At 44.9% G+C, this 19,878-nt stretch overlaps 3 protein-coding genes across 3 annotated transcripts; 1 reads left to right on the top strand and 2 right to left on the bottom strand.

The window, feature by feature from the left end:
• Window positions 1–658: 658 nt before the first annotated feature.
• LOC101767480 lies at window positions 659–2,154 on the bottom strand. Its single transcript, XM_004951226.2, has 3 exons — window positions 1,662–2,154; window positions 1,270–1,515; window positions 659–1,145 (listed from the first exon to the last, which is right to left on the bottom strand). The coding sequence occupies exons 1-3, from the start codon at window positions 2,055–2,057 to the stop codon at window positions 855–857; spliced, it is 933 nt and encodes a 310-aa protein (XP_004951283.1). The 5' UTR covers window positions 2,058–2,154; the 3' UTR covers window positions 659–854.
• Window positions 2,155–6,636: 4,482 nt separating this feature from the next.
• Window positions 6,637–10,811, top strand: LOC101767076 (rhodanese-like domain-containing protein 4, chloroplastic). The gene is made up of 9 exons (XM_004951225.4): window positions 6,637–7,393; window positions 8,200–8,302; window positions 8,394–8,459; window positions 8,601–8,675; window positions 8,753–8,827; window positions 8,949–9,029; window positions 9,889–10,035; window positions 10,129–10,278; window positions 10,367–10,811. Exons 1-9 carry the CDS (start codon window positions 6,786–6,788, stop codon window positions 10,412–10,414), a joined length of 1,353 nt encoding a protein of 450 aa, XP_004951282.1. The 5' UTR covers window positions 6,637–6,785; the 3' UTR covers window positions 10,415–10,811.
• Window positions 10,812–15,758: 4,947 nt separating this feature from the next.
• LOC101766664 (transcription factor SPEECHLESS) lies at window positions 15,759–19,455 on the bottom strand. The gene is made up of 3 exons (XM_004951224.3): window positions 18,778–19,455; window positions 17,273–17,920; window positions 15,759–16,119 (listed from the first exon to the last, which is right to left on the bottom strand). Exons 1-3 carry the CDS (start codon window positions 19,225–19,227, stop codon window positions 16,054–16,056), a joined length of 1,164 nt encoding a protein of 387 aa, XP_004951281.1. The 5' UTR covers window positions 19,228–19,455; the 3' UTR covers window positions 15,759–16,053.
• Between the last annotated feature and the right edge of the window lie 423 nt (window positions 19,456–19,878).

Raw genomic sequence — 19,878 nt, 5'->3', positions numbered from 1 at the left:
CCTGTAGATGCTTTTTGAAATGTAGCTTCTCCCCGCCACTTCCATTTGTACCTCCCCGCCACTTCCATTTGTACCAAAATGTAGACGCTTTTTTGCAGCTTCTCCTGGCCGCGCTTCTCCCCACCGCTCCCATTTGTACCGAAATTCTCCCCACCGCTCCCATTTGTACCGACATGTAGATGCTTTTTGAAATGTAGAACCTGGACTAAACCCGCGCTTTTTATATTAGTGCAAGCGCTGCCATAGTGGTTATCTAGAAATTGGCAGTGTTTTGTGATATACAGTAGTTACAAGTGATGGTAGTGTCCTATAGTCGCCAGTTTCAGTGATGCTAGGCAAGTGCCTTTGGTACAATGGTGCTAAGAAACCTTGTAAAGCTTGTAAAGCCAGTTTCAGTGATGCTAGGCAAGTGCTTCGGCTGCGGCTGCGGCTGCTGCTAGAAAATGGAGCAGCTCACCGGCTGTGGTTGCTGCTGGCTTGCAGCCGCAGCCGCAGCCATGCCGGCAGCAAAGACTCAGTTGCAACTTCCAAGTGAAATGCCGGTCCCCAGTCCTACCATCCAAACATCGAAAACAGGAAAAAAAATGATGCAGCAGAATGAACGAAATAACAGGAGCTAACTGAATCGTTAAAGTGTTCTTCAGGTCTGGTGATGCGAGAGTAGAAAATACAGTTCTTCAGTAACTCGGGTAAGTCGGTACATGTCAGATGTACATGCCAGTTTTATTCGCATGCATACACAACCACAGCAGTTACAGACTTACAGTAGGCTTATTGACGATCGCAATTGGAAGGTACAGTTCAACCAACGTCGTAAATCCAGAAAATTTACGTGCCATTTTCTGTTCATATTCCTAGCTTGCGCTGCTGACGAGCGCGTCCTTGTAGGACCCGTGCGGCGGCTGCTGCTGCGGCGGCGGCGGCACGACGGCCGGGTCCCGGGTCCCCCTCCGGCCGCCGTGCTCCAGGATGAGCGGCACCTTGCCCTCCCTCTCCATGGCCAGCCGCTCCTGCGCGCCGCCGCGGAGCTTCTCCATGCCCCGGCCGCCCATCTGCTGCGTCTTGAACACCTTGAGCAGGTTCAGCACGCCGCCGGCGAGGAACAGGAGGCTCCCGAACAGGCAGAACCACGCCCAGCTCCTCCCCTGCATCGTCCATACACCCAGAGCAGAGTGTCAGCTCTGCTTTGCAAGTCGAGCTCTCGATCTGGCATTTCGGCTGCTACTTGCTACAAGTGAAAGAAGAGAAGACACGATGTTCAATCATTACCAGTAGCGAGAAGGCGGCAGTGCGGCTGCGGCGGTCGTGGCGGTTGACAATGCCGGCGATGAGGAAGAGCGTGCTTCCCAGGAGGAGCGGGATCTGGACGCTCTTCTGCAGGAGCTGGACGTGGCCGCTGGCACGCTCGTACACCTGGCAGATGTTGTGCACGGAGCCCAGGCACCAGAGCGCCGGCCCGGCGATCAGCAGGTTCAGGCCGTGCCTTGCCAGGCCGTGCCGGTAACCTCTCTCCATCTGTACATGATGATAAGCAAATCGAATACTAGCTGATCAGTGAACTAAAACTTGTAATCGAAACCCAAGTACGTCTTTAATCAGTGAATAAACAGGATTATTGCCATTCGAGCAACAAATTGTGATTGAAACTAATCAAATCGAACCTGAATCTCGAAGACGACGACGGCGATGAGCATGAGCGTGGTGCCGGCGATCTGCACGGCGGGGACGGCGATCTCGACGAGCGCGAGCTGGGCATCGAGCCCGGCCACCATCCCGAGCCGGTAGTCGACACCGGCGACGTGCGCCAGGAGGTCGTGGACGTTGGCGGCCAGCACGCCGGCGAGCCCGACCGCGGCCACCACGAGCGCAGGCCGGCTGGACCCGCCCCACGTCGTGGCGAGGAGCTGCCCCAGGAACCCGCCCACCAGGAGCACCGCCGAGAACACGTACACCCCGGCGTTGATGTACTCCCACCGGTTGCGCAACGCCGTGCCGGACCCGCCGCCGGCGCCGAGGCTGTACGCGCGGCACTCGCGCGCCGTCGCCAGCTTCACCATGGCCGCGCCCGGAAGGAGTGTGCTCGCGTACTAGCAAGCTAGCTGCACTGCTGCAGTGGAGTGGAGATAGTATCGCTAGGTAGGCGGAGTAGCGAGGACGGCGAGAATAGAAAGGGAGAAGAAGGCGGCCGGCCTGCAGGTCGTTGGCTGGCAGTGCTAAGCTGGCTCGGGGGGCGGCCATGGCGTATACGTGTCAGCATGCATGCAGCGCCAGGTGAAGAGACACGTTGGTTCGTCATGGTCGTCTCGCCGAGTAAAATACTGTGATAGTTGGACCAGATTCTTCGAGATAGGTGTACAGCAGGACGACACGACGAGCGTCTGCGAGACACTGAGGCCACCTCCCCTTCGCTGCTGGCTAGCTGCTGCTGCTTTTCGATGTCTAACTCTTTGTGCCTTTATTAAAAAAACTCTTTTGTGCAAATTTTAAATACAAAAGTTTCAAACTGAAATCAATTTCAACCTAAAAATAATAAATTTAGTTCTAGTAGAATAAACATTTTATACAAGAAAAAGTATCAAAATATACAACAGCTATTTCATTTTGTCAAGGAATAGAATGTAAAAATAACTTTTAAGTAAGGGCTAGCCTACAAATAACCCCTTATTTAATGTAAAGAGCAATCTCTTCTTTTGCAAAACAATATACGAATAATCAACTCATAAAATATCAAAAATCAAAATCAACCACGATCAAACATGTCTATATTTGATTTCTTCCATAGAAAAACATGGTTACACATCCCACAATCATCACCATATGGGCTGACTAATTAATTTCACTCAAAATCTTTCTGCGAGGAATTTCACTCACAGTCTACCTCACAAAGGCAACATGTTGGAGTTTCGCAAGCGCCACCTACATGAATGACCTTCGGATACCTAAAATATGTATCTTGGCAGAGTCCCCAACACTTGGTATCATCGCAGGTGCCCTGGCTGGCGATGAAGTTTCTACCGCAATATTGGTGTCGCACTTGCATCAACCGGGTACTCTGAGAGGCCTCCAGCCTCTGCTGCCCCTACACAGATAAGAGTGGTAGAAACATAGTTGATGTCAGTATGCAAAAGTGAGTATATATGAGTTGCACACTATGCTGAACCGAGAAATCAACGAACTTGAGCACACTGTGAGGAGGAGAATGCAGAGAGCAAAAGATGCCGCTCTGGTTGCATATCTTTTTTTTGAGATTTAATGGTTGCATATCTTAAGAATTTATTGCATGCATATCTAATCTGGAGTACATAATTAATAGTTTCTTAAAATTGGTAGTATAGTAGGAGTTATTTTTATCAAGGAAAAAGTAACGCCAGCTTATCTCAAGAAATTAGCTCATGTAAATCTTTGGAGGTGTAAATAGGATCTGTTTGGAGAATGTTAAATAATGGTTGCATATCTCAAGAAATTAATGCATCATGTCTAATATGGAGTACTCCCTCTGTAAAAAAAAGATATGTGTTATGTCTAAAAATTATGTACCTAGAAAAATTAAAATGACTTACAATTTGGAATGGAGAGAGTAAGTATTAAGGAGGAGTGGAATATATTTTAAAATATAATTCAATAAAAAAATAAAAACATTTCCCAAATATCCCTTCAGATGGAAGGAAGGAATCCTTAAATACAAAAGAAATTAAATTGAAAAGTCCTATGCAGGGCGAACCTGCTTTCTAGTCAGGTAGGCCATAGCCAGAGTGGATGCATGATAGAGACCTAGCCCGACAATACATCCTACTAAAGAATGGCATGTCACATGTATCACACAAGTGTAGTACACAACCTATATACGCGCAACCAAGGCACCTCCATGAACATTCTCGATCCATAGCTTTCTCTCCAGTCTATCCACAATATCATCTAAACTTCTCGCTTTGTCCGACTCCGGTGAATCCAAGTAGTGTAGTGGGGTGGGGACACATGCCCCTATATTGGAGCACACTTTGTCCGAGGCTTTCTTGCTATTGACGAGCTCACCTCCACGCAGGAGCACACTTTATGTGAGCGGTGAAAAGATCCTTATTTCTCTATTATTCTGTCAACTTTGTTAGAACAGATAATCTAAGCTCCATGTGCAATATGGTTAAAAGAATTCCATAAAAATATGAAAAGGGAAAAATATGTTTAAAATAAAAAGTTTGATCGTGTAACATGACTAAAATAAAAAAAATGATGTGAACTAATATACCATTAGGCCCTAAAGTGTTCTTATAAGTTATAATTTATTTTGGACTTTTTATGTGGTACAAATTCTTGCACGCCAAACATCTGTTTCCACTAGTTTCATATGTTTTTCCTATCGTTTCTATTTTCCTACTTACACTCTCATATCTTCCTATGACTTTTTCATATTCATTCCTGTGTTTTTTTATTCTATAGCACTCAGGCTACAAGAAATCTCTTTATCTATGACAGAACAATTTCATCAAAGATCACAAAAAACCGTCACAAAATGACATCTATGATGTTTATTCATAACGTCATGTATTGAGTGTCATAGATTAACCCCTGTGACGTTTTTACGTCACGGCAACGCAAATCCGTGACGTTTCTTAACTATCGTCATAGATTGACTTTGAGCTCGCGCAGCCCAACCCAGACCCAATGTTTGTGATGAAAATTAACGTCATATAAATTGTCATAGATTGTATTGCAAAAGTGATGTGGATGCTAACATGGATGATGACATGCGGCTATTGCTGACGTGTATGATGACATGGCTTCTGACATGGATGATGATGTGGCTGATGACGAGATGTGGCAGCTGACATCACCATCGAAGCCCATTTCTTAAATGGGCCGAAATCAAAAGGGGCCCGCTAATTTGGGCCAATTTTTTCTTAGCACACTAGCCCATTGAATTCAGCGAACTCAGCCCATTTTTCAGAATATTCATTCCAGCCCAAAATGAGAAATAAAGCCCATTTTCACAATAACCATTCCAGCCCAAAACAGAAAATAAAGCCCATATAAATAGCATTGTAATTTTGTTGACAAGAAATTAAATAAGAACTCACTTTCTAATTTATCATGCTGGTACATCATCACATCAGGTTCAATAACATCCTGGACCACAGCAAATTCAAAGTCTCAACTTTCCATCCAACAACATAACATGTTTACATCCAGGGTCACATCACACTGGCAATCCAGCATCACCAAAAACAAAAGCTAGGTTCATGCAAAAAGTTTGGTTCAGCAAAAGCTAGCATGCCACATGTCACTTAGCTTGTTGGTCAACTTTGACCTAGCACAAGCTCAACATCGTTGATCATGTCCTGCAGCTTTGCTTCGGTGGGGTTCTGGCCAAGGGAGTGCATCACAGTTCTAAGCTCCTTGGTAGTGATGCAACCTAACAGGGGGAAAGAAATACTTATGATTAGTATTAGAAAACACAGTGTTCTCATCAGGGGCTTACAAAGTCCGATTTAAAGTAAGAGATGTATTTTTTTTTCAAATTTGTGGTTGAGTATGTTATCAAATTCATAACGATTTTTATTTTCAATCTACGATGGTTACCGAGGTTCGTCATAAAAATCGAGTTCAAATTTGAGCTTGGATGGGCTAAATTTAATGACGTTCTCTGGATTCATCACAAAAAATCCATCATAGATTACAAAATTTGTTGTAGTGATCATATTGATCAAATCAATTTTTGAAAAGTTAAAAATCACATATCCAAAATGCATTATTCTTTGTACCCTCAATCGAATCAAAATAAAAGGGGAAAATATACTACGAACGTACACGCAAATGATGTAGACAGGTTTAGTGTTGCCACTGTTCCGTCCTACCGAAGATGCATGGGTGTGGACCATCTGGTGATGGCTAGGCTGCACCTATCACCGTCAAAATATTTCGAGCCTGTTCGCTTCAGCTTATCAGCCGGCTTATCAGCCACCGAACAATATTTTTCTCTCACAACAAATCATCCGTTTCAGCTTTCCAGCCGGCTTATAAGTCCAGCCGAACAGGCCCTTCAGCATCTAGCTCAAACAGTTACCAAAATAGAACAGACACATGCTTCTTCCGAAGCATACGTGAACATGATACATCACATCACTTTTCTTGCTAAACAAAATGTACAATCTTGCCATACGTACGATCGGTCTATACGCATTCACGTACCGCAGAAAGCATTGTGAGGCTACCAACATCAACCATCCGTACATGAAGCATTTTCCAAAAAAAGAAAGAAATTGTTAATCATACATTTTAACCGTTTCTTTTGCATATGGAAATCAGATATTTTAACCGAATTATGGTTGTACTTTCAGAACAGTTCACATGTCCAGGATGACAAATGTTTCTAGGCTGAATGGAGATTACAACGGCGAGGTTACACCCTTTCCGGCAGCCGACGGCGAGCGCCGTCGCCGGAGGGAATGTACTGCGAAGGACAAGCCGCCAGTACGAGCATCGCTTACACCGTACTGCACTCTCCAGTAGTCCAAAAAGCGACAGATGAGAATTGAGAGCTCGTCTCAGCCACCAGAAATTCCCAGCCTCTCACTCGCACGGCCGCCATCTCTGATCTCTTTATCCACGTGGCGCTCCCCCATTGGCTGCAGACACCCAACTAACCACCTCCTCATCCGCCGGTGCTGCGGTTCCTCTCCCCCGCGCCACTGCCTCGCCGCCTGGAGTGACCCCCGTCTCGTAAACCCCGGGCCTCCGCCCCCCGCCGCCGACCCGCCGGAGGAGGCCGCCGCTGCCAACACCGTTATGCCATGGCCGTCATTCTTTCCTCAGCAGCGCCAACGCCACTGAGTCCTCCCGCGCGCCCGCGGAGGCAGCAGCAGCAGCCGAGGGCCACCAGCGGCCTCCGCGGTGGCCTCGCTCGCCTCTCCGGCGCGCTCGTCCTCTCCCACGCCGGCGCCGCGCTCGCCGTGCCACTCTCCTACGAGGAGGCGCTGCGCCTCTCGTCCGACTCCGGCGGGGACGGGGGCGAGTTCGCGCTCACGCTCCCGGACCTCGGCCTCGACGGGCTCGTCGACTTCGTCACCGAGAACCCTATCGTCATTGCCGCGAGCGTAGCTGCCGTTGCGCTGCCGCTGCTCCTCGGGCAGCTGCTGGGGGGCGGCGGCGGGGGGTCCAAGTCCTACGCCGTCGTGTCCGCGAGGACGGCGTACCAGCGGCTGCTCGAGGAGCCCGGCGTGCAGCTCGTCGACATCAGGGCGCTCAAGGACGCGCGGGAGGCCGGCGCGCCGGACCTCAGGGAGGCCAAGAAGAAGGCGGCCGCCGTGCCGTACAACGGGGAGGACAAGAACGGATTCTTGAAGAAGCTGGCGCTGCGGTTCAAGGACCCGGAGAACACCACGTTGATCATCATTGACAAGTGAGGACTTAAAATCTTGGTTAATGACTGCAATGATTGTTCGGTGTCCTTACTTCCGATTAGTCCATGGTTGGAGTCCGTATCATAATTTAAGAAACCAATTTTGCTGCATTTCGTAGAAAAGATCAAGTTAACAAATTGCTGTATTGTTTAAGTCCTCAGTGCAGACACGTCTATCAAATTTTCAATCAGAATTTAAAGAACCAATTTTGCAAAGTAAGCACAGGCATTCTGGCGTGTCAATATTTCAAAAGTTAATTTAACTTGAAAATTTGATCTGTTTGGGGGATCAAAGATTGTCATTAAAAATCCTCTTGATTATCGATCAGGATGTGCATATGTCTCATTTATACATGCTCTTTGCTTATGGAAAATTGGATTGCCACAGCACATGGTTGATGCTTCTGAACCGTGTCAAACACAATAATTCTGTAATATATTGACAAATTATTAAGATTCTGTAATATATTGACAAATTATTAAGATTCTGTAATATATTGACAAATTATTAAGATTTTGCATATAGAAAAGAGCATAAGAAAGTTATGAGAGCATACCAGAAATGATGCCTTACATCTAGATAACCTAGCATTTCTTGTCTACTGCGTTAATGCAGTATTCTAGATAGCTCCTGAACACACTGACTTATTGGATTGTACTTAAAGGCTGGACTTGTGAGTTACATGCTTGTGTTTTCACATTAAAATTGCAAATACTTGTTAGCTTGTCATTATTCTGTCAGGACTACAATGCACACAATTTTTTCTTCTTCTGAACATTTACATGAAAAACATTGTGGAAGTCAGATTTGATGGGAACTCCGAACTAGTTGCTGAACTTGTCACAACCAATGGTTACAAAGCTGCTTTCGCAGTGAAGGATGGTGCAGAAGGAAGTCGGGGATGGAAGGTATTGATGCTTTAAGTGGCTCATGTTCTCTGCCGAATAACTTCTTTATTCACTCGACAAAGTGTCACCATTTGCTAGTGTCCCACTGCAGAGCAGTAATCTTCCCTGGAAGGAGCCTGCAAAAGGATTCAGTTTGGACTTGGGCGAGCTATTTGGGGTGAGTTATCATCTTGACCTTTTTCTTTTGGTTCTTTGTTTGAAATCTATGTTGCACAAATTATAAGGTTTCAATGCATTGGTTTTGGTAACTTTTATTTCTGTGGCTGGTGAATGCTGAATCTGCTAATTAAATGTACAGGATGGTTCAGATGGCTTACCTCTGACAATTGGTTTTGCTGCAGCTACTGGTTTGGGAGTACTTGCCTACACAGAGGTAGTAACACTTGGAGTGTTTCTTTCTTCAGGCATAGCTTTTGTTTTCTTACACATTGTGTATGATCCGTCCTGCAGATTGAGACTTTGCTACAGTTTTTGGGTTCGGCTGCTATTGTTCAGCTAGTGGCAACCAAGCTCTTGTATGCCGAGGTGCATAATTCATTCCTCTTCTCATAATGGGCTTCAGGGTTGTCAACAGGAGCTTCATTCTTTAGGATAGAAGACCTTTTTTTCAGTGATGGAATCTTACATCTATTTATGCTGCTCACAGGATCGACAAAAGACCCTTAAACAGATTGATGAGTTCTTTAACAAGAAGGTTGCTCCGAAGGATCTTGTTGATGAAATAAAGGTAGCTAGCCATCTTCTTGATTATTCCCTGTTAAATACTTAATCAAAACCATTTTTTTTCAGAATCGTCCAATATAGAGATTGGCTCCTATCTTATTTTCTGGATTATTTACTCTGATGGTCTAATGTCTTCCTAATTTGAAGTTCTTATCTGGGTTAGAGACCTTGCTTGCATGTTGCTAGACTTAAAATGCATTGTCTCTTGGTTACACTGAACAATTCAGTGGCTGCATGTGCAGTTCTACCTGGAACGTATATGTGTCTTTCTCGACTAGAGTTTAGAATGATTTGAGCTTGGTAAGACTTATTTTATGTGTAGAAACCTTTATCTCACTGGTTTTGTTTGAAGAGAAAATCCACGGTGCTTTGTTTGAAGGGAAACCCATGATTTTCCACAGAAAGAACAATGAAAGATGATCACTTTGTCAGTACTTTGAGGTTTTCCTACAAATCTAATAAAACCTATTTAGATTTCAATTTTTATTTTAAGATATTATCCGGCTAAATATTATGTATTCCTATGGTCTGGAGAGTAAAATGTGCATGGTGCAACTAAAATATTGTTTATATTGTATTCAACATTACTCCAAATAACGTTTTACCTTACCATGTGTTCCTTGAACTAAAATGGTCAGTTCTCCTAGACGACGTCATAGCCATTTCCTGTGAAATTACAACAAAATTGCTGGCAATATTCTTGCAGCATTTGAGCTGTTCCTGGTGAAATCTAGCAGAATATTTATTTTTGAAATGGCTTTATTCTGAACCTGGGCCAACCTACATTGTTTTCCATGGAAAATGCCTTTTGAATATATCATAGTAAGTGTTTGCAGTTCAGAAAATTTCATCTTCATCTACAGGAAATCGGGCAGGCTCTACTACCTTTACCTGGTGAACCTAAGAGCCAACCAGCACTAGAAACAGGGACTCCAGCTGCCGCACCAGCAGCAGAAGCCACCACGGAATCGGCTCCTGCAACGCCCACACCTCTTTCACCTTATACAAATGTGAGTGTAAACCTGATACCATATTGCATTTTGCACAAGTGAGCCTGAAAACTCATGCCATGCTCATCATTTTCTGCTTGACATTCTGTGCAGTACCCAGATCTCAAACCACCAACACCCCCTTCAGCACCCTCTGCGGAGGCTGAAGCCGAGGTGAAGGTTGAGAGCACCGCCACTGAAGCCCCGGCGTCGGTCAACTCGGCACCTCCTGCCCGCCCCAGACCTCTGTCACCATACCCTAATGTAAGTACACATCTAAAACTCCATTGCCATTTGTAAAAAAGCACTTGATTCATCAGGCCACGCTCATCATTCTTTCATCCGCGTGCAGTATCCGGATCTCAAGCCGCCATCCTCACCTTCGCCATCACCACCTTAATTAGGCATGAGTACAAGAAACCGGGTCTAGAGGATATTAAAGAAAAATTGAGCTGTTCATACGGAGCCGGCGTCTCACCAAAGGTGTATGTTGTACTATGATACTGTCTGTGTATTTATTGGCCACTGTGGCATTGTTTTTTGGAGCAGTAAATATATGATGTTAATGTCAAGTGGTCATCGATGTAGTGCTCTGATTTTCTTGTCTTCTTATTTTGGTACTTGTAAATGTCGAATTACTAGCCTTCCGATGGAGAGTTCAAGCCTATAGAGCTTGATATGTTTGACCTGTAAATGTGTATTTTTTGTCGTGGATGGATAATCAGAAGTTTAATACCTCTGTTAAAAATTGTAGTGATCAAGAGGGTGAAACTTTGAAAAAAGTAGAACCTTTGGTGTACATCATTGGCAATTGCATATATCAGAGTACTAACCTTGTTGTACAACAACAGCAACAATAACTTAAGCATATAAGCATACGTTCATGAATTAAACATAACATAAGCTTATCCACGAATTAAATCACAGCTTAAGCACTTATACCAAGATTAATGGCTAAACCACTTGACTGAACTACCAGGTTGCTCCTCAACACTCAGTATATGTGATAATCATCCATTGCCAACACCCGGTTGACTCTTGTGCCCGTGGTCAAGCTAGACATGACCGTAACTAGTAGTAGAGAAAACATAGTTATTTTTTTATATAAAGGAACTAGATTCCGGCCTTGTACAAGTAGAGAAAACAGACTTATGGTCGTGTGCTGCTGCCCTGCTGGTTCTTACCTGGCGTTACTACATTTGCACTCATCGGACAATCAGGTTATTCAGGTATGTATACTTCTTGAACTAGCTGCGTGGAGGTCCCATCTTTTGCAACTTGTGAACTCTGAATGTTCCGAATGTATTCTTGAGCTTCACCGAGCCACTACTTCTCGACATAATATTCAGGAACTACTCTAACGTGTGCATTCTTCTTCTCCTCGGATCTTCTTGCATGCAGAGCTTTGTCTTGAACTAGCCAATGGATTCACTGTTCATCCTCTAGCAAACACTGCGATGATGAGCGATAGAGAGAGAAACAGAGAGCCTTGAACTAGCCAATGGATTCACTGTTCATCCTCTAGCAAACACTGCGATGATGAGCGATAGAGAGAGAAACAGAGAGCGATAGAGAGAGAGAAACTCCAACGATCACCGGTATTGACCCACTAAGCCCGGCGAAAACTAGGAGAGATGGACCCCGATCATTGAGGCTCCAATCCCCCGCCGAGGACGCACTCGGGGTGAGGAGCCGCAGGGCGCGCCGCTGGGCTGCAGCGAGGTGGGGACGACGGAGGACGAGGCCAGACGATTGGCTGCGTGGAGGGAGGCAAATCCCCCCGCGCCGCCTCACCAGCGTTGGCTCACCATTGCCCCTAGCGGGCGGAAGCTACCCTATCACTGATCTTAGGTATGCACATCGTCATCTCACCATTGCTCGAACGCTCTGAATGACGATCCAATTTGCGAGTGGAGTTATGAGTCTGAATTTCTGCAAATCAATGAGTCAAGGATGTATGAGAAGAGATGTTGTGAGGCGGTTGTTTTGGGAAATCGATCGGTGGCTGTCTTGATTGGTCTGCCAAAAATCTCTTCACCGGATGTGAGGATGATGGAAAGAAGGATGAAACATTTGAACATTCCTCCGGTGATGAAGGTGAATTCGAACACGGTGAGTTTAGCGAATACAACAATTCAGTTGACTTGGGAAGCAAGTGGGTGGAGAAGAGGAAAGAGATCGAGACGAAGGAAGGCGATGAGATCAAGTAAGATCATGGTCAGATCCTGGAAGCAATCCGTACACTGGTGGCACAGTTTTTGGGGAAAAGGACTCCGTGTCTTACCCTCTTCCCTCATTTCGATGTTTTGCAATTGGCTAACATAATGGATTCATGGAGAAGTGTCGTGTTCCAACACTTGCAGGAACGAAGAGCTGGTGCGAAGTGATGACCTTGCGATCTCAATGCCTGGTCGAGGCAATGAAAGGACTTCGAGCTCAAGACAGGCGCACGAGCCGGGGCGGAGCGGTGGCAGCGAAGTCGTTGGCTGGCAACAGGGACCCGGGAGGACATTCGCGGTTTCGGCAATCAGCGAAGTGGTGACGATGTCTTCGAGACGCTGGCCCACACGATCCTAGTTGTGAAGTGGTGAGTTATAAAGAGTGGTAAAAGTGGTATAATGTTACTGTAATACCCTCAAATATGCTTCGCATAAAGTGATAAAGGAGGGCGAAGGGTTGTAAAGTGTAGCGCTGGTCGTAATAGATCGACTTGAATGCGTCTTCTTGCTCCAGCATTCAAGTTCCATTTCAAGGAAGGACGACGTACCATGATAATTTCTATTTTGTCGAGCCCACACCTAGTCAACAACATTGCAACCATACCCGACCCCTCTAGCCATGTCCCACCCAACAGTCGCACAAACTCCACCCTAGTAGCTACATGCACATAGGATTCAAACATCAATTCTTGTTTCAGGCCAATTCTTTATCTAAAAATTCCCCGAAATACTACAAAATTGTAAAAACCTATTCAAGCCCAGAAGTCATCATGGCAATATGAAATAAATAAAGAAAATCTCTAAAAGTACCACATAGTCACCCAAACATATTAAAATACTCAGATGACCATTTAAAAACCAATAAAAATATTTCTAGCTTTCAAATATTAAGAAATTACTTCTCAAGTATCTAAAAATCGTGTTTTATTTGTTTTGTCCCATAAATTCCTAGAAATTCTTAAAAATCTCATAAATCATTTTATCCTTTCCAAATCTATCTCATTTTCCCAAACAAATTCAAGTCCATCCAATACCTAGGTTGTTGGCTGGAAGGTTCCATTTCCAACCCTAGAAATCCTTCGATTCCTGGAATCCATTACATTGAACTCAGAACCCCTCCAAACCCTTCTAGCCTTTCTTTTCTTTTTAAGTAGGAACTATTTGTTTATATTTGTGTGTTTACTTGTTTGCTAGTTAATCGTACCAACAACAAGAAGACAATGAAAAACTAAAGGATCAAATCTCGAGAAGATCCATCGCAAGTAATGTGGATCATGATGAAGGCAAGCCCTAATGACAGACGATGATGAAGGCAAGCCCCAACTCCTTGATCATATTATATTTCCGTGTAGTGTGATATTAATAATATTGCCAACTTAATTTGATATGTTATGATATTGCATTTTTTCCAAATTATTTAAACATGACTTTAGTACAGTTATTTCTTTAATGACTTAATGGTCCTTTTAGATATTGAAATATCAAAAATACTAGATGGATTGCCAACCCTATGTAAATGGTTGGAGCCCCTCCTTGATTTAGATATGCTAGGGCAAGTCATGTCGCCCGCTATTTATGCGTGGATACAACTATTAGACCCTCTTTGGAGAGAGCATCCAAGTTTTTACGATCTTATTGTTAGAAAAAGAAATTTATTCTGACCTCTGCGACCGCACATAGCCAATTCTTTATAGAATATTCAGCATATAAGCCATTTTTTTACTATCTAATACCACTTTTTTACAATCTTGAAAAGGGGCGTAGTTGTTCTTTTGAAAAGGTGTGAGTAAACTTTGAAAACCTTAGTAAAGAGAACCCTGGAATTTTTTTTGATCAAAGGTGAGGACAAGGGCAAGCTCGTTGAGGTCTCGTCCATGGAGACCCACCTCAAAGGCATAAATACTGAATCACTGTGGACATTTTTCAAGTTTTACCATACAACCACACGAAGCCAATAGGGTATGACCCGTGAGTGTGCGAGAAAATGGTGAGACCTTGATTCACACCCAAGTAGCTGAACCAAACAATCCTTCCCAAGGGGCTACGTGAGCAAACAGGCAGAGCATACCGAGACATAGTGCTTATTATGTCCGGTCAGCACTTGTGTAAACAAATATGACAAGGCTTGAAATTGGATCCAATTATGAATTATGATGGAAATAAGATGCTCCCGATTGATGAAATGATGATACTCCCTGATGGAGTAAGCCAACCGCTACTAGCCCTGGCTTCATCCATGGGTGGACATAGGTAATGCTTCCTCGTATAGTAGCCGGGAGTTATGGACCTTGTAGGCTAGTAACACCTCGCACACAAAGTATGGGCTGGTAGGTCATGTGGGTAATAAAGTTCAACACCCCTGCACTGGGTATATGAAACTATTTGAATAGCTGCGGCTCTTGGTCATGAGCCCACTTTGTCCAAACCCTCTTTGATTAGTTTTGAACCTCTTTTGAAAAGCGATAGGTTTTGTAAATGAGCTAGACGTTGTGTCTGAGTATAAAACTTTCATAATGGCAAGGGGGCGTAACATTATCTGTCCAGGACCATAAATTTTATTACATCAAAATAATGTGTTTGCACATAGTCTTTTCAAAATGCAAACGGATTTAATCACTTGCATGAGTGAGATGCATTAGGCTTAGGTTTATGACCTTAAAGACACTTTCCTTGCTACTTATTAGAATTCATTTAAAACCCCAAACATAAGTGTACTCACTACTCAGCCTTACTTTTGCTGTAAAGATAAAGCCGTAGAGGCATCCAGGATGTGAAGACAAAGTATAGGTTCAGCATATCATCAAGTTGACTGTAGGCTGGGTAACTATGCTGTATTCCACAGCAAACCAAAGTAAACATGAGATACACCATTTAGTTTCTTTATTTATATGTTTCATTTATGGTTTTGATGCTTTATTATGAATTAATATTTGTACCAGCTGCTAATCTTGGGACTGATACAAGTAATTATGGAGATTATATTTGCAGAAGAGGGTCTTATAGCGTCTTATTTCTTTGTGTATGCAACTCCTTCCATTCTCCTACATATTGAACTTGCTCATTGTCAGACCTTCCTGTGTGTACAATTTTCTTGGGACGTGTACCAATTTAACCTAATATTGTTAATCCCTGCTTCAATAGCTCTTCGTGTATTGCATCCATAAGACCTACTAACATATATACTTGATAAACATGTTAGTCTTGTTTATTATATATTATCACTCTATCATCAAAATCACAATATTCGCTACATGGATAAGAGATTTGGAAAAGAAGTTGTTGTTCAACTAGAACGATATTAGGAGGAAATGACGGGTTGCCATATATAGGAGGTTTCATCTCTCTACTAGTCGATCTACTACTAGCTCATATCATAAATATTTCTCAAAAACCCTACACCTGCTGTGAAGAGATGTAGCAACTTGTTTGGAACTACAAAGTCACACGTAGCACTACTTTAGGCTCGTGTCGTGCATGCATGAACTAAAATAGACATCATGCAAATACAAAAACACAAGAACCAAATAAACTAGGAGAGAACGATGTACATACACCGGTCGATCAAGATCAAAATTAAAGGGATCCGTTATTCAGCGGTAGAAATCAAGACAATAACCATCTCTAAGGTACGCGCTACACACAGCTACAGATCGAAATAAGCCCTGATCTATAACTACTGACTAGAGCCTACAGCTTGCTCAGCCACACCACAGTAGCACGGAGATAGCTGTGCTCCTGTGTTAACTGTTGAGCTGCCTGCATGGACAGCCACGCATTATCCAAGTTGCTCGATCGATCACTCTCTGTAGCCAATCACACATCACAAGAGCGTCTGCTGAATTTCGTGCACAAGCTCCTCCGCGCTAAGCTCACACTCGATCCCAATCTGTACACACAATAAGAAAGAATGCTTGGTCAGATCCTTTTTTTTCAAAAAAAAAATCCATGGACGCACAATTCAATATAACCGCAATGTATTAACAACGTGTAGAACTGTAGATAACACTTACAAAGGAATTTCTCTTAGAGTAGATTTACACATAATTAAAAGAGCATCATAGTAATTTCTCACTATTTTTTGATAATTGGTCCCACCAAATTGGTACTTCTTGATACTTCTATATAGGTACTTCACGGTACTTCCTTTGTTTCCACCTTTCGATTTCGCCATATGGACGGTTCTCATTTTTTTTCAAGCACTCAAAAATTTCTCCTAAATAATACGTAGATGTATTGCAAGGTTATATACGTGGTATTTGTGAGAATACAACTTGTATTCAATTTCCTGAAACTCGGCAAAGTATATAAGACTAACTGCGCCTTTCTGCTTCGCTGCAAACTGCCCATCACGTTGTCATTATGCATAGTATGCACCAGGGATCTGACCTAGATACTGTTCACCGTTTCAGGATAAAAGTCATGCTGTGCTAGTTTATCATGTAACGCACACTCCTCTCGATCAGGGACACAGCACATTTCCTGAACCTAATCAATACTCCAAAAATCCTGTTCACTATGTCTGCATGCACTGCACACCACTCACAGAACTGTGTGTATTCCAACTCTACAGTAGACATGTCCAGGTATAGCCTAGCCTATACACTAGGGCATTTATGAAACCGATGGGCTGGATCCTGTATTTTTCAAATTGTTTGGGAAGAGTTTTGAGCCAAAGATGGCATGCCATCCAGGCCAGGGCTTGAACAATGGCTGTCTCGACGAAATGATGAGATGCTTTTTGCATGATTACCTCCAGGGGATCAGTTCGAATGGTATATACGCTACAAAAATAGGTCTCACATGAAATGAGCACACCCTATTGAATGCCTGGTCCATCCTCAATTCAGTGTGCCTCGAGAATATATTGCTGCACTATCATTATGTCCATCTTTTTACGCTATATATATATGTTACTTTCTGTATATTCAAGTGATCTTATAGTTTGAACTTAGCATTAATAATGTATTATTGTTAGTTCGGATTAGCCATGTATAAGAAAGAAAATTGTGTGGGAAAACACAAGAAGGTTTGTAGATCACCTTGATGGTGAAGGAGTGCACCATGGTGTCGTCGACGGTGCTGACGCTGACGTGGAGGATCTCGAGCGAGAGGCTCTCGAGAGCGGCGATGATCTTGAGCGCCTGCCCCGGCGCGCGGTGCGACACCGTCTTCAGCACCAGGTTGGGCCCCGCAAACTCCACCCTCACGTCGGGGAGGGCGAGCCCGGCCGCCGCGGGTCTGCCGGCGCCGGCGGCCTGCGCGGCGAGCTCGGTCACGAGGCTGTCCAGGGTCGGCAGGTACGGCTGCGACGTCGCCGGGTAGTGCTGCTGGTCGTGCGAGTAGGACGACGACGACGACGACGTCGCGGGCGTCATCGCCGGCGACGGCATCATGTAGGCCGCCGGGTGCGGGACCCTGCTTCCGGCGGCAGCCCCGCCTGCGGGCGGTGGCTTGTACGGGCTGCCGGGCGTCGGCGTCCGTGGGCTTATCGGCACCGCCACACGCGGGCTCAGCGGCGGCGTGGGCTTGACGAGCGGCCGCGGGCTGGCCGCCGACACGGTGGTCCGCGGGCTGAGCACCTGCTCCGCGTAGGCCTTGCGGTGCTTCTTGGCCTCCAGCGAACGCAGCACCTGCTGAAGCTCCTTGATGTAGTCAACCACGCCTCCTATGATGGACGCTTGGTCTCCCTGCAGTTCATCAATTAGTAATGTGTGCTAATGCAAGTTAATAACAATGCTTGATCTCTCTAAGTTTTGTCTGTCTCATCTCTTCATTTTGATCTCTCTTTTGTTGCACACACCATATGGATCCTTCCTATATTCTTATCAATGTGTTTACAAGAGTACATAAATGTATTATAGCTTATTAACCTAGTTGCTAGCTTGCTGAACGCAGCATCATGCATCAACACCGTCGTTTCACAATGTGGTGCAATAAATGTTAGTAGTCCTATGCCCTAGCACATGCCACACCAAACTTGTACAAGGATGCAGCAAACTTGGAACTGTTTCATCGTCATCGTATCACACACGAGAACAAAAGGAGGGAGACACTACAGGTAATAAGTCAAGAGCTGGCCATCGACCATCGTCGTCCTTGCATGGAGACACACTTCCAGTGTGCATGGACACTTACTATAGTGTACACAATCATTGCTAGCCACTTACTTGAGTGTGTGCTTGTAGGCAGATTCTACAAGACGGCTCAATGCAAACATGTGCGGGTGCAGTACTTAATTATTGTGGCTGCTATCCCCACAAATCCAAAATGGAGCACTGAATGCTTTCTAGGTAGGGTACATGCTCGTAAAGCAAGCTCTGGCCCAGAATGATAGGCCCAAAGCAACGAAACTCCATAGCTAATACCGTACCCAAGCCAGCTTCTCATTTTGAAATGAAAGATGATGGTGTATTATTTTTGGATCATTGTCCATGCTTGTTCAGAAGAGTGAAAAACCTAAGACAAATAATCATGATCATGAATGTGTGGAAATTTTCTGGTGTACTTAGCATATCATCAAGAGTGGAAAACCTAAAAGTCTTACCCTCTTGACGTAGAAGCATGGCATCAGCGAACGAAGCACAGCGAGGTGCTCGTTCATCTGCTTCCTCCGGTTGCGCTCCACCGCGATATGCGACATCTTCGCCGCCCCCTCATCGGCGGCCGCATCCTGCGCCGTTATGGCCGCCGCCGCCGAAACCTTCTGCTTCTTCGGCACCGGAGCGCCACGGCCAACGCCTCTCTCCTCATCGCGCGAGCGCCGCCGGCTGTTCGCCGCCGGCCTAGCCCCCGCCACGGCCCCGGAATCAGAACCGCCGGTGGAGCTCTGGCTATATGCTGGCATCGCCTCAGAAGAACCGCCGCCACCTCCACCGCCGCCGCCGTTCATGCACTCCTCCCACGTCTCGAGGATGCTGAAGAGGTCTTCGGCGCCCGACAGGTGCCGGAGGTCGCGGTGGCCGTCGACCATGAGCTCGCACAGGCCGTCCGCCATTGATGACACCTCTCGGCAAGCAAAGTGCAGTTGCACGGCAAAAGTAAGCCGGCGCGAAAGCTGCCTCTGCACGTACTTGCCTCGATCGCGTGCCTAGATATAGCCTCTGAATCTGATCATAGAGAGGGGAATGGTATCGGAGAGAATGTGTGGGAAAAGTGAGAGGAATCTTTTGCTCCTTTTAAGCAGTGTGGCTCGGAAAAGTGAGAGGAGAGAGAGAGAGAGACAAGAGTAGACCGTTGTTGGGGATCTTTGTATAGTCATGTGAGGGGACGAAGAGCCATAAATGTAGGGGGAGAGAGGGCTCTAGATGGGGAGTCTGTTTCAGAGATATGGCGGCCACAACCCTAGCTAGGGCCTAGAGATGTCTGAAGGGTTTAATGTGGTGATGGACATGGAGGCATGTTGGATCAGTGTGTGAAAATTCAACAACTTACAACTGTGATCGCTGTCTTAGTTAAATTTGTTAGAGGTAAATCCAGTTTAGTTACAACTGTCCATTGTTCGGGATGACATTTCATTTCTATGAAGTTTTTATGTTAGTTCAAAAACATCATTTCTCAAGCTACAACAACAAAGTCTTCCTGCTAGAACTAGAACTAGTAATAAAGTAGCTTTGACTAAGGGGGCGTTTGGTTCCTTTGCTTATTT

Source organism: Setaria italica, chromosome I, assembly GCF_000263155.2.
Source record: "Setaria italica strain Yugu1 chromosome I, Setaria_italica_v2.0, whole genome shotgun sequence".
Classification (NCBI taxonomy): Eukaryota; Viridiplantae; Streptophyta; class Magnoliopsida; order Poales; family Poaceae; genus Setaria; species Setaria italica.
This window is presented reverse-complemented; position numbering and strand designations above follow the sequence as displayed.